The sequence below is a fragment of the Heterocephalus glaber genome, unplaced genomic scaffold, assembly GCF_053883595.1.
Source record: "Heterocephalus glaber isolate CG9 unplaced genomic scaffold, H.glaber_assembly_v1.0 deba00000738, whole genome shotgun sequence".
NCBI classification, from domain to species: domain Eukaryota; kingdom Metazoa; phylum Chordata; class Mammalia; order Rodentia; family Bathyergidae; genus Heterocephalus; species Heterocephalus glaber.
In genome coordinates, this window is record NW_028258161.1 from 16,258,009 (window position 1) to 16,274,693 (window position 16,685).

General features: G+C 42.6%; 1 protein-coding gene and 1 pseudogene across 1 annotated transcript in view; both read right to left on the bottom strand.

Annotated features, from left to right (window-relative positions):
* The window catches only part of Fam107b (family with sequence similarity 107 member B), a 191,038-nt gene that overhangs the window by 110,137 nt on the left and 64,216 nt on the right, over positions 1 to 16,685 (bottom strand). The window contains 1 exon segment of the mRNA XM_013078532.3: positions 5,915 to 5,972. Within this exon segment, the coding sequence (XP_012933986.2) occupies positions 5,915 to 5,972 (58 nt within the window).
* Positions 5,980 to 7,525, bottom strand: LOC147829162 (SOSS complex subunit B2 pseudogene; annotated as a pseudogene).

Sequence of the window (16,685 nt, forward strand, 5' to 3'; positions counted from 1 at the left end):
ATTAGGAACCCGACGAACGGCACTCTGCATCACAGACTGCTGGAAACCACTCAACTGCTCATTCATGCATGCATGCTTGAGTCAAACGACTGTTTATTTATAGTTCTTCGTGTGTTCCAGACACTGTGCTGAGAGCCGAAGTAAAAAAACAAATAGAAAACAGCATTCAGCTCTGATTCATTGAATTGCTTTAGGAAGAGTTTAAGAAAACAAGCATCCATTCTCATTCAGCAATGATGCACTGAGCCCCAGCTCCTGGCCAGCTCCATTCTGGGGACTGCTTGTGTGTGCAGGAGCTTGTGAAGGGCCCAGCATCCCTGCTTCCGCACAGCTTACCTTGTGCAGGGGAGGACAGACGAAAGCAAGCCAGCCTGATGGCGCAGTGGGTGACGCCAAATGTAGAACTGTAGAAAAACAAGTTGGGTGGGATGTAAGAACTGAAAGGGAGATCAGTGTCACTGCAGGTAGCCGAGGAAAATCTTCCTAGGACCAAAGGTCTGGTATGAGGTGAAACGTGAGTCACGCAGACCAGAAAGTCCCAGAAAGGAGTTTCGGAACCAGGCCTTCCCTGAAAGTTATCTCCAAACTCCAGGGGCGTTCTCTCTGATAAAGCCCTGCCACAGGTCCTTGGACTGTCTGTTTTATGACAAAGGGAATGGAAAGAAACTGAATCCCGGGCAGGGGAAGTACAGATACTGCCCTTCTTTTTCTTTTCTAATTTGCCTATCTAAACAGTTGCTTGTTCATTCTTTGGCCAGGGTCTTGGGAAAGTCTGTGTGGATGAGAAGTACTTTTTTTGCACAATTAAAGAGACAAAAATATGGGTGTGATAGAAATATACATCTCGCTCACTTCAAACATGTTTACCCTATCCTTCTTGCCACTTTCTGAAGCAGTTCTGGAAGTGCTCTTTCTTGAGTGCCTTTACAAGGAGTGATCAAAAATACAGTGAATGTGGCTGTCCAGTGCCATCTAACAGAAAGGCAGGCTTGTAAAAACATTAAGCTGTGCTTTCACCCACCTTACTCACTGGTCTGGCGCCAAGTGACTTCCGGCTCTTCACTAAAGTCAAAATCACCATGAAGCATTTTGAATCGATTCAGGAACTCGAGGCAGCCATGACAGTGCAGTCGTACACACTCGTGAAAAAGGACTTCCAGAACTGCTCCAGAAAGTGACAAGAACAAGGGGGTGAGAGGGTTCCAAGTGAGGGGATTAATAGCAATGTGTCTGTTACTGTGGTACATTTTTCTTACTTTAAATAGCCACCATAGTTTCAATCACGCCTCATACACTTGGCTTTGGTGTACACTTTTGACTGTTTTGCTGTGACGAGAGTGTAGCAGCAGATAGTTTGTCTGAATAACCAGGAAGTGGGTCTTGCTCAGCAAGGCCTGGCAGCTGCCTGTGACTGGGGGCCGTCCTGCAGGGGCTGGCCTTGCACTGGGGCGACTAAGAGCTGCTCAGTGTAACCCGAGTCTCACTCCCCACAGAAGTCACAAAAATACACATATTGTTTTCCTCATTGCACGAACTTGGATTGTTTGGAGTTTGTTACTTCATACTTAACCTACAAACCACAGGACATGAAAAGGACACAGAGCCAGCTCCGAGATGTGCTGAGCTGCACTGGGCTGCGGGTGATCTTCAGCCTCCACAGAGTGCTCTGAGAAACCCTCTGAGCACCATGAGTGGCCCAGCTCCCAGGACCACCCCCGCCAGTGACCAAGTGTCATCTCTACAGTCTGCGGGCACAGGTTGAGTAATGCCAGAGAAATAATAAAGGTTTCATAATGAGTCTCCTCGAATTGTACACTCATTTGAAAGTCGTTTCAGCATGTCAAAATACTTGGCCTCCTTCTAAAGCGATACACAAGCAATAGGAATGGTGAGAGAGTTAACACTTTTCAAACATATTTCACTTTTTAAAAAATATAGCCGTTAGCAAGATGCAACTCATTTTCAAAAAGAGTTCTCTCAAGAAAACACAGCTGGCCCATTTACATGTCGACCTATCCACAGGAAATGAATGAACAAGGGAAGACATGAGATGCTACCCTCAAAAGGTTTCTCTCTCTCTACTAGTATGTATTAACCAAATTCTATTTATTGGGCTACAAATGAGATCAGTAAGGGCAGGACTTGCAGTTTCTCTAGATCAGCTATAGGCCCAAGCCTCTGGACAAGAAATGTTCAATTTTGATCTTATTCACTATCAATGCCTTTTGTAAGTATCTGGCTTGTTGTTCTAGAAGCATTTAAGTTGAATAAAAAGAGATTAACAGGGATTCGTCATAAAACTTCCACTCCAAAATAGAAGGCAAATTTGGGGAAAGGGACGCGCTCCGTGGGAAGGCAAACAGGAGAGGGATGGCACACTGTGTCCACCTGACTGGACCCAGGGTGCCCAGACTCAGCAGCACTCCTTCAGGCGTGTCTGGCGTGTCTCCGGGAGACATTAGCACTCCCTTTGCTGGCGTAGACTGGCCGCCCCGGTGAGGGGAGAGGGGATGACCCAGGAGTGGACCAAGGTGCTTCTTGTCCAACTGCTTGAGTAGGGGATCAGCCTGCCGCTGCCCTTGGACCAGGACTGACAGTACTGGCTCCTGGCTCTCAGGCCTGTAAGCTGGGGCTGAATTAAACCACCTTCCCTGGGGTCCGGTGCACAAGGACGGGTCATGGGACTTAGCCCTGGTAAGCGCATGCGTCAGTTCCTCAGACTGCACCTTCTCCAAATCTATAGCCTAGCAGCTCTGCTCCCCTACGGAGCCCTGACTGATACAGGAAGAAGGAGCCCTCTGGTCTGGCAACTGCCAAGGAGACACGGCTGGGTGAGAACACACACACACACACACACACACACACACACACACTGCTCTCCGGCCCGTCCTCAGCTACCAGGAACCGGCTCGCCACAGTCATCCTCCCCAAGCTCTGCTTGATGCTACGACCCCTTCCTTGCTACTATCAGCAAAGAATCTTTGTTTATTATCCAAACAGCCTCTGGCCACAGCAAAGAGATGTGTAAGTATGGAGAATGTTCCTCCACAAAGATCATCATTGTTCACACGCCACGAGCTCATTCTTCCCTCTCCCTGTGAGCCTTAAAAGCAAATCCCAGATTTAGTTTTGTAACCTTTTCATTATTTTTGAATTGAATATTATATCCAAAGGATGCATTGCATCTTTAAAATGGCACCTTTCAATAAAAGGCCAAACTTTACTTTTAAATACACATAATTTACCAGGTGTGGTGGCACAGGCCTGTAATCCCAGCACACTGGCAGACTAGGATAGGAGGGTCACAAGTTCAAGTCTAGCCTGGGCAGCCTAGTGACTTAGTGAGACCCTGTCTCAAAGTGAATGAATGAATGAATGAATGAAGAATGAACGAACAAGGCTGGGGATACAGCTCAGTGTGAAGGCCTGGGCTCAATTCCCAGGAAAACACAAAACAAAGCAAAAAGGATGTCATCCCTGCTCCGGGAAGCGCACAGTCTAATGGAGCTTTCGCCCAGCGCTCCTGTGACTCTGGGCTTCCTTTGCTCGGGGTGAGAAACCGATGGCCCATGCTGTGACTGCCACTGCAAGTGCCACCGACAAACACCTCCTGCTCCTCCCACCCGTATTTCGTTGCTTGTTTGCTGATGTTTAAAATCCCCTTAACAGCTGCTGTACTTTTCATTCCACAGGCAGATTTGAGGCTCACAATACCAGCAGTGTAAAGAGAGGCAGCACCATGTGCCGTGGTCTGTGTGCCTACCTGCCTGACCTTCTGATGGCGGGGAATCTGGGAACAGAAGGGAGTGGGCAGGCAGCACCCTGAGGAGAGCACAGCACAGGAAGGGCAGCTAAGGGCAGAGACAAACTCCACCCCTGCCCAGCCTGCCTTGCATGTCTCTGTGAGATGGGGCACTGGCAGGCAACAGCTGAAGCTGTATCTCATTGAAAGGGACTTGTTACAAAGGGGCTACCCTTTCCACTCAGCTAGACTTCCCGGAGTCTAGAGGAAATACTACCTGGAATGAATACTATTCATTCCAGACAAGCCAATTTCTAAGAAACCCTGAAAGGCACATAGAAGTTAAGATACTAGGAGCAGAAGACAGTCAACAATGGTGGTAAAGATTAAACTCACACTTAAGGAATCCACCGTGACCCCTGGGTGGGACTCACAAGTATGACCCACAGCTCTCAGGAGGGTTAGGCCATCAGCCAAGAACTGGGCTGGACTCCAAATAGGCATCATGTTGGAGTCAACTTACAATATTTGGTTTTTCCTTTATCAATACCCTGACTAATGCATACACTATTGTGGAGAGCGGTGTTAGCCACAGAGGCTCCATGTTAAATCTTACCCTCCACTGTATAGAGCAAGGAGACTCTGTTACGAGGAACCGCGTCCTTGCCAAATTAGATGTTTACCTTCAGAAATTGTCCTGGAGCATGATGAACACTTTGTAAACCCGAGAAACAAGAAAGCCCATGAGGGTGGGGAAATTCCAAAGAACTACAGAACAAGGAAGCAGGTGTCTTTGGATAAGGGTCATGATTAATAACCAAACTCACCTGTGATAAAAAGGGGAGGAGAATAAAAAAGCGCAGCGGCAGGCTCTCTGGGAGGCTCCCGACTCTACCGCTGCGTCTTTCTTTTTCTTCCTCCTCACTCCCCCATTCAGGTGCTGTTCGACAAGTGACGGCGGGCTCCGTCACACTATATAGTCATAGTTTTCAAATGATTTAACAGATTCAATGTGCCTACCCTGTACCTAACAGGAACTCAACGAATGGGTCCTAAATGAGGGTGATCTGAGTCAACTGGGCTGAGACTAGAGACGCTGTGCACCAAAGACTCAACGCGAAGACCCAGACTTGGGAGTCAGCCTTGAGTAAGGAAGACGCTACAGCAAGCTCAAAGTGTGTGGACCCAAGCACTTTTAAGAAATGAAACCCCCTATTTTCTGCTTGAAATTTCAACTTAGGGGTAGGATCATGGAGTATTTTTTGAAAGAAATAGGAAAATAAGCCACTTATTTCCATGTCAGAAACCTAAAGGGACACCAACTGATCACCAAGAAATTGGGATTCTGGATTTCTATCTAAGCGTTGACTCTCCTTTTCTCCAAAATTATTTTTCATGGTGATGTTTGACTTTAAATGTTTTTCTCTCACTTTGCGTAATCTTTCTATTACATTACCATCTCCAATTTCTTAATCTTTCTCCCTGGTTTCCATTAAATTATAAGAACATGACCCTCTCCCAGTAGCAAACATCTGGAGCCATCTTCTAATACTGAACCATATAAAACTAAACGCTTTTGGAAAATAGATAAGAGCATTAAGATTTAGCTTTCATTATTACTAAGTCCATTCAACTAATGTTTATTTTTATGACCATTTGTTCCTTATCATCGTCACTGGTCTTAGTCATAAACTAAGTTATAAACTTGCTCATCACTCATTCCCTCCCACATTGTCTCTCAGGAAGCCCTATTACAGTATATATAACTTTATCAAAGCCACATACTTTACTACACACTAACATTTTAAAACCCAGAAAACTCACCTAAATAACATTTTCCAAGACAATCGTAAGCATTTCAGTAAATAACCATACCCCTTATTTTACCATTACTGAATCTGAAATTTCTTCATCATCTGCTGCTGCTTTGCAAGCATTTGTTCATCAAGACATCCAATCAATAAAAGAAAGAAGGCAAACAGAATAAGCTATTTTCCGTATTACGACTAGACTGTCCAGACATCGTCCCTGGAATGCATCACAGTGACATTTCTCATCATGTTTCCAGTCATTTGGAAGCACAGGTTTCCCTCTGGGATCTGCAAAGCTCTGGGAGCCACTGATTCCTGCCGTCAGCACCAGCAGCCCAGGAAAGAGCCAAACGCACTCTACCTGATGCTGTCTTCTGTTCCAATTCAGGGCACTTAGGTTCTTCTTGGAACTCTTCTTCCTGATTTCCAGCCCCACAAGCCAAAAAATCAAAGAGAAAGTAAAATATAGCATTAATTTACAGCCACATCTTTTTTTTTTTAACATGAACGCAAGTTTTATTCAAGAGATATTTAAAAAGAGGTGAATCTAACAAAGTTTACGAGTTATCCACCCTACAGTAAAGAGTAGAAGTGGGTACCATTTATGACACACAAATTCCAACTTAACATCTCTGAATAAAGCTATAATGATTTGAGTCATTTATCTTTTGCTAATAAGGCTATCAAATTGTGTTCAGAAACTGACAGCACACACATGATCCTCTTAGAAAAAGGAGGTGCCAAGGATTTTCACTTCAGGCTGAGTACCTCTAAGTACTTAGGGTTTGTAACTTGAGACTGAATATTAGTACTACACGAATTCAATTTGAATCACCTTCTTTATGATGTTTATCTACCAGTTATATTTTAGAATTAGGTCAATGTTTATTGACTTTATGATGTTCTCAAATTATACAATTATATATGGTAGTCTCGAAAATATTCAAGGTCTTAGTTTGTAATTTCTCTTCAATGTAATCTATAATGTTAATGAATATTATAGCAACTGTAGCTTTCTTCTAAAAATTATTTGTTACAGTAAAGATCACATTCTATTTCATAATTCTGAGAGAGAATCTGTTTTCTGGTAATAAGCAAGAATTTAGGATGATTCAGTCCTTGGAAAATCTTAATGGCAGTCACTCACTAAAGTCAGTCACTCCTTGAGTCAAAAACACTCAGAAATTCCTATCATTGACTGAGTTTCTGGTTTTTAGTTGTTGTTTCTATTTTTGCTGGTTATTGCTTTAGTTGGTAACATCTAGATTTAAAACATAAGAACATCTCCACTAAGTCTAATGTCAAATATTACAAAATTTATACAGAACACAGACTCATAGAGGCTATAAAGCTGATGTTTTAGGTAACTCACCCTTAAAATGGATGCAGGATTTTTAGAGGATATTCAATAACATTTTGCTCAAAAAATAAATGTCCCTACTTTTCAGAGTGTTCCCATTCTTCACTAGGAGACTGAACACCTTAACATTTTTTGCTATAAAAACCAACCACTTGAACAAAAATGTAAAAGGAAACCAATAAAGAACATTTTGTTTCACAGTGAACAATAAATAAAACTGCAGTAAGTGTTCAAGTAGGGCACGTAGTTTAAAAACTACATGTGACTATTTGGCATAGGTCATCTCTTAAAGGCTCTTCGAGGGTCCCTGCCACTACTTACTGTGGTCATGACTGTTTGATTATTAGCTGCTGCTGGGAGTTGTGGACTGACAGGTCCTCGGCCATTGCTTCTACCAGCATAGGAAACCTGGTATCTCCTTGATTCAGGGCCAGTTTGAACACCATTGCCCACTGGTCCAAAGTTACCTGTACCAGTATTACTATTCATGGGATTCGTCTTCTGTTCACTGTGGGCCCCTTTGTTTGGCTGTCCTCGATAATCTGGGTTGGGCTCACTGAAATTTATAGCCACATCTTTTTTTGCAAACCTGAGACCAAAAATCTGAGAAAATTACACCAAGCCCTACAGAACTGAAGTTTTGGACAACTTACAAATATACTTACAGATGTCTGACCTTGGGAGTGTTGGTCACACATTCCAGGAGCTATTTGTGTGGGGATGTCTGTGAATATCATCCCAGCGTAGTAGAACCCGGGGCCCTCTGGGCCTAGACATTTGGGGACACTAGTTACCTAGACAAGCTTCTCTATAAGAGAAGAATTCTGCCAGTGTGGCAGAATATTGTTTTATTTTTCATAATTCAAGAAGCAGTTTTCATGTACTTTTGGAAGTTCTACCACTGTTCATAATTATTTTTAATCTCTGGGAAGATAGGGTACATACTCTTCTTTTAGCCCTGGTGCAATGGTCTTTATGTATCATATTTTATTTTTAATTAATATGTATAAATTATACATTTTAGTGGGGTTTGATGTAATATTTAAACATTTGCATAATTCTCAAATCAAATCCAATCTCCCTTTATCCACCCTTTTTCCCCAATCCTTTCAAACCTAATGATCACTAGAGTACATTCAGGCCAAACCTTTTTAGCTTCCACATACAGAAGAGAACATGCAGTATTGTCTCTCTGTGTCTGGGTTATTTCACTTTAATATAACGTCCTCTGGCTCCTCCATTTTGCGGCGAGTGACAGGGTGTCCTCTTCTTCATGGCTGAGCACTACTCAGTGTATATTCCACATTTCCTTTATCCACTCATCTACTGATGGGCATCTAGGCTGATTCCACACCATACGGTTGTGAATGTGCTGGGATAAACAAGGATATGCAGGAATCTCTTTGGTATGTGGATTTTACATCATTTGGATATTTCCCAGAAGCAGTATAGTCAATCTATTTTTAATTTTTTGAGGAACTGCTGTACTGTTATGTGGTTGCACTAATTTACATTCCCACAGTGTACAGGAGGTGTCATAATACCTGGTATTCTATAATGACAACTGATGTAACACTGATAAAAGTAGACACGGCTAGAAGTGAGGAATGTGAATTAAGAGAAATGCCGAAAGGATGCCTCTAATTCGGTCTGCAAGATCGCTTTATGATGACTCATTCATTTTTTTTTCTGTTGTGGGCCATTTCTGTGGGGTCTCAGTCTTTAGGTAGGATCCATCCTAACACTGCTTGAATTGCACTGTGGGCAGCTTATTTCCTACCCTGAAACAATTTCTGTGTACTTTGCTCTTCCTAAGAATTTAGCCCAACACAGGATATTCAAGACTATGAGGAGGCATGTGGGTATGGAGTTTCACATATGATGACTAGGACTGTTCTGCCACCGGAGTGGAATACTGGAACTCAAGACCTGATGCTGTCCATCACAGACACGCTCTCACATTGCTCATACCTTTGCCAGTCAGTAGGGAGTAGGGATCAGAAACCACCAGACTCTCAAGCTCAGTTACTAGGATACAGAAATGTGTGCTTTAATTCATAAAACTTGGTTTCACTTCATTTATCAGTATTAGCCCGTAAGGGAGTTGGCATTACCTAGGTCATGAGCAAGTGTTTTTCCAGAAATCAAAACCCATCTCTGCATGTTCATCATCAGAGATTAGTTCCCAAAATGTATCCTACTGTTAAGATCCATGAAATAGTATTGGCATGGGCACTCCATGTAAATAAGGCCTCAGTCCATATCTCAAATTTATGTGTGACAAGAAATCTTAATGAAAGTTGCCTCCAAACTTGGTTTCTTTCTTAAAAGGATGTGAATTAGTAGTATACCAAAGGACATGCAGATTGTAGAAAAGCCCTATCCTGCAGCAACTAAATGTATAGCAAGTAAATTCTTATTTCAGAGGACCCAACAGAATAGCACATAATAAAAACAGGAGTTATTATATAAGACAACCACAGGGAAAGGCTCTTGAGAGGCCAAAATTATCCAAATAAAGTTGTTTCATAAATAAAAGATTCTCCCCCTTGAGCCAATAACAGTACCAACATTTTTATTGCTCTGAATTCCAGAATTGTGAAATAACAGCCCTTTAGCTTTCTCCACTCATATTTAATACTCCATTTCAGATAGTCCCCCACCGAGTTTCTACTTAGTAAGAGTTGCAAAGCCCCTAACAGTCTGTAGGGGAAAGGGTATTTGCAGTCCTCTTGGCTGGAGAGCTTTCAGTGCAGGATAAACAAACATCTGTCTTTGATCATATAAACTATGTTCTACTTAGAGAAAAGAGGCTGAGCCCTTAAATTCATAGCCTTTTCCTTTCAGTGTCAGCTGTGATTTGCTGAATTTGCTCTTAGTAGCTTTTCCCAGCAGCACTAGAATAAAATGACAACAGCCCGGCCGTAGTAGACATCTGTTGATTTTGCTGTCCAGCCTCCCCTCTAGGTAGTACATGTGTCCTGAACTCCTCCTTAAAGCCATCTTTTCCCATCCTGAAGGAGATGTGGTTCCTGTAGCTTCATGTGGTCCGTGAAACTGATTCTACTCTGGAAAAGCCGCGTGTGACATCAGCCTGTTCCCATCAGCCTGCTGCATTTCTCTCTCGTTGGTTGGTGTGTGTGACCCAGTCGCAGTGAATGAGAGGGAATCAGATTTTTCTCCGTATTTCTGGGAATATGAGAATATGACTCCTATTCTTACCCACTGCCCCTGAGACCTGAGGCAAAGGCTCAGCGCTGCTCCTGTGGGTGCCATGTTGCTCTCACATGCTGCCAAGACTGAAGCCCACACCAAGGAAGGCAAAGCTAAGAGAGAGGGCTGACGCAGAGTTCTGGTGACATCAACGGAGCACCCAGCTCAGCCAGGCCTGAAGCATAACCTTGGGCTTTTTGCTTAAGTCAGCTAATATGTTTCTTTTTAAATCAAATTAGTTTCTGTCCTTCTAACAGGATGAGTCCTGGCCAATACACCAATGTAAGCACCTCAGATCTTGAAGACAGAGTCATGGCTCATCATGGGCTTCCCTACCTTCTGTGACATCACGTAATTTACAAAGCCAACTTACCATCATGATGAGCTATGAAGGTACCACAGGTTGGACATTCTTATCAGAAATGCTTGAGTCCAGAAGTGTTTCAGATTTCAAATATTTTCAGATTTGGGAGTATTTGCATATACATAATGAGACATCTTGGAGATAGAAACCAAGACTAAAAACAAAATTTATTTGTGTTTCATACATATTTTATATACACAGCCAATGATAATTTTATATAAACTTTTATTGTACTGTTTTGACTAAGACCAATCACATGTGACCAGGTATGGAATTTTCCACTTGTGGTACCATTTTGGTGCTGAAAAGCTTTGGATTTTAGAGCATTTCAGATTTTGGATTTCCAAATTAGGGATGCTTAATCTGTATCATTCTTTCATCTGAGGCCTAATTCTAAGGTATTTTATCAAGAGGCTGTGCTAACCATAATCTGCTATGATATGAGGGTAAGTTTCTTTTCCTAAGATTCACCTGGTTGAGCAGTAGGGGCAAAAAAGAGAGAAAAAAACATAAAAACACGAACTTCACTCACCTAACTCAAGTTATTTTACTTTGGATTTGTGGTTTTGTGACACTGGCAGTTGACACTGTACTCTAAAACACCATGTTTAGAAACAAGAAAGCAGTTTGTTTGGGAGAGAAACAGAATTCCTGAGCAAAGATTAAAGAGGGCTGATTCCATGTGTCTTTACCCTTGTGAAAAACTATGACTGATTCCTGGCCTCAACTCCCTCCATTTAGAAAATGGGTCTGCACTATAGCTCATTCCCTTCCAAGAAGGTTGAATTTTAATTTGAAATCATTTTTCCCTTTCACCAAGAATGTAAAGACTTTTCAAATTCTGTCTATTATAGACTATGGTACAAAAAATATCTCTCAGTGTATAACTTTTTATTTTTTCTTATACATATAATTGTGGATTAGAGTTTCAAAGATATGATTCTTAAATAAAGGCTGTGTCTTTGAGACTCTTGATACAAACTCAAAATTACTCTCCAAAATGTTTCAGTAAGTTAGTGTGTTAAAGTGTAACAGTTTCATTACAAGCTCTGGGCCAGCAAATAATTCCACATTTTGATGGCTGCAAAGTTGTTCATAGGAGGAAATTTTAGAAGTCTGTCCCTGATACCATGTTCCAGTGCTGAGTCTTATGTTACATCATATTGCTGTGGATAAAGGTGTGTTTCATTTTCCATGGACGAGCACAGCTAGACCCTGTCCATCCCACCAAATCAGTGGTTCTTCCAGGGCACAGACAGTACTTTCCTTTCTCAACTTCCATTTCTGGCCCACTCTCTCTCTTAACAGGTACTTAGTAAACAATTGTTGAATGAATTCAAATGTTTGCCTACTTTATATCTTTGTTTAATGCACAAGATATAACACATCTCAGAACAAAGCCTCAAATATTGTCCCCCCTGATAACACAAACAGGGTAGCAATTCCTCCAAAAAGGATTCTGGAAGCAGCCTTACCTCTATTCTAAACTCTAATCTAGTTTTAAAATAATATGAGCTAAGTTCTTGAGTGCTTGCAGTGCCAGACAAGTTCACTTAATCCTCCACAAAACTCCTGAGGTGGTAATTTTGGGTGGTAGGGCATCTCACTATGTTTCCCAGGCTGGTCTCAAACTCATGATCCTCCTGCCTCAGCCTTCACATAGTTGAGAGTACAGAACTGCCCCCTCTCCCAGCTGGGTCAGCATTCTTAATATCATCAATCCTATTTCATAGGTGAAGAAACAGGCTTGGAGGGGTTAAGGAATTCTCCCAGAAGTGGGCGTTGTGATGTGCCACCAGGAGGTCACCTCAGGACTGAAAGATTTATCCTCAAGCTGCAGGGAAAGCTCTTGACAGAGAGCCGTGCGTCAGTGTCGGGGGAAGCCCACGTTCTCTGCTTTGTTGACATGAGGTTGGGAGACCAGCCCTCCTCACCTCAACTTGAAAGCTCTGAAGGTCTCTGTGACCCCGGAACACGTCTGAGGTTGTCAAGGCCTCACTGAGATCCACTGCCCCACTAGGCCCAATCTTACTTCTTTCTCTACTCTTCCATGAGGGCAGAGTCCAAAAGGGCTCTACAATCAACTTTGCATACGTCATTCTTCCAATCAGCCACTTCTCAGAAACCCATCAACATAGCCGAACTCATACTTCCCAGGAGTGACAAAAATACAGATTCAAACCGGTCTACCCATGACATAAACCATCCCCTAATATCCCCAGATACCAGTGTGTCTCCCTTGTTAAAACTATAGCTACCTGGGCTCCACACCCAGAGATTCTGCCTTGGGAAGTAGGGGGCCCAGGGCAACCAGCTATCCCAACCAGCTCAGAACTAAAGTGCAGGACTTTCAATGCTGAAACCAGGAAAGTCCTTGGTAAACCAAGCCAAGTTGGTCACCCAAACAGGAGTGTGGCCGGGTGACTGCAATTTTAGTGGCATCTTTGGATGTCTCAGGTGTACCTCAAAGCTTCCAAAACATGCTTTATTGGCAAAAAGAAGTCCTGCTTTTGGGTGTTTGCAAACCACTATTATTGAACTCTACTCATGTTGTGTTGTCTCTACAGAGCTTTACCATCTGTTTAGTAAATATCATTGTTCCCATTTTACAGACGAGAAAAATGAAGACAGAAAACTTGAAGAACTTGTGCTAGATCACACAAATTTATAAATTATGGGGCCAGAAGCAAACCCAGGTGGTCTAGAGTCTATGCTGATAATCACCATCCCATCCTGCATTCCAAATGACTGATTCCCTCAAAATCTTCTCATCTGGAGCTTCAGAAGTAATATCTGTGTCCATGGGTTGCTGTGAGCGTAAAATAAGGAAGTGCCGGCCACAGCACACATACATATTATGCACCTTTTCTTTTTCCCCAAGTGGCACGATATATACCATGTGTTTTGTCCATCGACACTAAGGAATTTAAAGGTCACTCATTAGTAGCGCTCTCCTGATCACATAGAAAACTGTCAGTAAAACTAGTGTAACAAATACAACACATGACTGAGGAACTCTATATCCATGGCATTATGCTTAAAAATGTTGGGGATACTTCTGTGACTAGGACATAATCCTGGGCCTCCAAGAACACACAAATGAATAGGAGCGACAGATACATTTGTCTTGATCTCCCTGGGGAAAGATAAATTCTAACACTGAGAAATATCTTCTCACCTCACCTCTTCTCTTTTCTTCTCCTCCCTTTTCTTTTCTCCTCATGATGGAGTGTGAAAACCATGAAGCTAAATACTAGAAAGGACTTGGGTTCGTGTGCTCATAAACCTCATAAAGCTCATAGGTCTGGAACCTTTGTGCTATGGTTTACATCTAAAATGTCCTCCCAAAATCTCATGTATTCAGAGTGGAGCTTTTGGAAAGTGATTGGATTAAGGAAGTGCTGGATCAATCAGTGGATCAATCCATGGGTGTGTGCACAGGCATGTAGGAAGTGAGAGGTGGTCACTGAAGGTGTGACCTGGAAGGCTGCATTCTTGGCCCTGCTCCTCCTTCTCTCTCTGTCTCCCAGCTGCCATGATGTGAGCAGCTTTCCTCAGCCAGCCCATCCAGCTGGCTGTTTCTGCCTTGGAGCCAGCCAACCATGGACTGAAACCTCTGAAACCGGAAGCCAAAATAAACCTCTTCTCCTCTAAATTGTGGGTGTCAGGTATTGTGTTCCAGCAAAGGGAAGGTAACTAATACGCTTGGTATACATCCAAATCGCCTTCTGTGGTTGAAGGGTATGGCAGAACTGCAAAGGACCTGGCCCTCCTTGACCTCAGCAAGACTGGGCTCCTGCATTTCCTCCTAGCTCTCTGGGTGATGCTGTTCTACAGCAAAGGTTACATCACTGTTTCAAATGAGGGAATGTGGTCTGCTCCTCAGACCACTTCCTCAGGGCCCCTCTTTTCCTCATTCTCTCCATTTGTCTATTTCTGCGTGCAACTTCTCAGGCCCCTCCTTCACTGCATGGTCAAGGCCTCCAGAAACTGGAGTCACATCCTTTCCAGCACTCCTGGGCCTCTGCACTCATCTGTAGGGTTCCAGGGAAAGACTGTCATTGTTCCCTCCTGGGCCACACACCTACTTATCATTACAACTAGGGAAGGGATGGAGGCTGAGATTTTTCCAGACCTGAATCACTGCCCATTTCAACAGCCACTGTAGAAGGGGAGAGGATGTGACTGGGAAGCCTTCTAGAGCTTCATGGAATGGGGAAGGCAGAGTTCTCAGTGGAAGGAAGACTGTCCTGCTGCAAGAAAGAAAGGAATCTGGGCATGATGCTGCTCAAAAATAAATACTGCTTATTAGTACTTAGTTTATGCCAGGAGCTTCACATAGTTACATGCACTATAGAATTGCATTAAAAACACATAGGAGCATGAACAGCACACCCCATCAAAAGAGAATGGAGCACGTCCTGGTATCCATAAAGTAGAGACCTTAGTCCAATCCTGGACCATGCAGAATTCAGAGGTTCAAGAAGGAGGATGATGCCAGAAACAGACACCACCCAAGGCTGGAGAAGCATCTAAATACCAATCAAAACAAACATGCTTTAGTATCCTAACAGCTAGTATGTTCTTTTGGATGCATGCCTGTTAAATACTTCAGCCCTAAGTATCACTTTAATAACCACACTTCTAGAACAATATACCCTGAAGGTTTGTTGCTATGTGCTGGAGTTACATAACGGCTCTTTCTGGGACATCGGTTGTGCTCCAGGATTTGGAAGGGGAAGTGTTATTTATATACTAAAACAAATCTGACCACATTGCAAAAAAGAATGTATGTAGAACAGGCATAAATTTTCAGGACATGCATGAAATGTCAAGAAAGTGTGCACGTGGAATTCCTAATATCAGGGATCCTGTAGCAAAGACTGAAAATCATCATCAGAGAAATGGCAGTGTAGACATTCGTGTCTCCATCATACAGAAGGGATTCTAAGCACTGAAGACTCTGTCTCAGGAAACATGCTTTTAAGTGGAACAAAAACTCATGCCATCTTCCTCGCCACACATGTTTCTTTAATGGCAAAGTTTAAGCCCAGCCTGAGCAACTTAGGAATTCAGTAAGACCTTGTCTCAAAAAATTAAAAAAATGATGGGGAGGTAGCTAGGTGTGAAGGTTCTGGGTATAATCTCCAGTACTGCAAAATGAATGAATAAATACATTTTATCTTAACCAGAAATAAAAGCTAGTTAAGGAATAGCTATCCTTAGTGAAGGGATTGGCTCAAGAGGACTTTAAGTAAAGAAGAAAGTAGAGAATAAGAACCAAGATGCATCATGTAAAGGTATAAGTTCCCAATGAGAAATGTAATGCTGTTGTATACCTAAAATGTACCAATAAAAGAATTTAAGAAAAAAAAAGAAGAAGAATGTAGATGGTGCAGTTCTGCAACAGAAGGAGTGATTGTTCCTCAAAGTTAGAGGAGGCTTCTTCAAGGACAGACCATTGTGTGCCTTTAGATTTACAGAGCCTCCACTGCTCCCAGGGCAAAGGAGGTTAGCTAATCCCAGCGCCCAGGAGGAGGCTCCTCAGCCACCATTCCACGGCTCCCAGGGCAGAGGAGGTGAGCCACAAAGGCACCAGCAGCAGCCCCTGCCCCGTAGAAATGAGAAGACACAAAAACAAGCCTCAAAAACAACTTCCAGATCACCTACAGCAACCCCAAAGGGAAATAAGATGGAACACTTTGATACTCAACCACCTGGACTCTCTGAAATGGCAACAAAAGAGGATCTGGAAAAAATGAAATCAGAAATAATTTCTCAGATAACAGCAAAGATTGTGCCCATAATGCAAGACATCATTAATAAATCTAGAAAGGACACAGATAAAAAAATGGAGGAGCTGAGGAACATGATGGAATCCCAACATAGGAAACAAATGGAATCCATAAAACAGAAGCAAACAGATTTCCAGGAGATTAAAAACTCCATTGAAAGTCTATGCAGAATGAACCAATGTGAGGACAGAATTTCAGATATAGAAGATAAGATCGCAATTAGTGAGGAGGAAAAGAAAAATTGCTTTAAAATTGTAAGGGACCATGAGAAATCAATCCAGCACCTGCTAGATGATCCAAAGAAGAGTAACATAAGACTGATCATAGTCAATGAAGAAACAGGAGAGAGTGCAGATGACAAAGAAACTGTTCACAGAAGTGATGGCAGAAAATTTCCCAA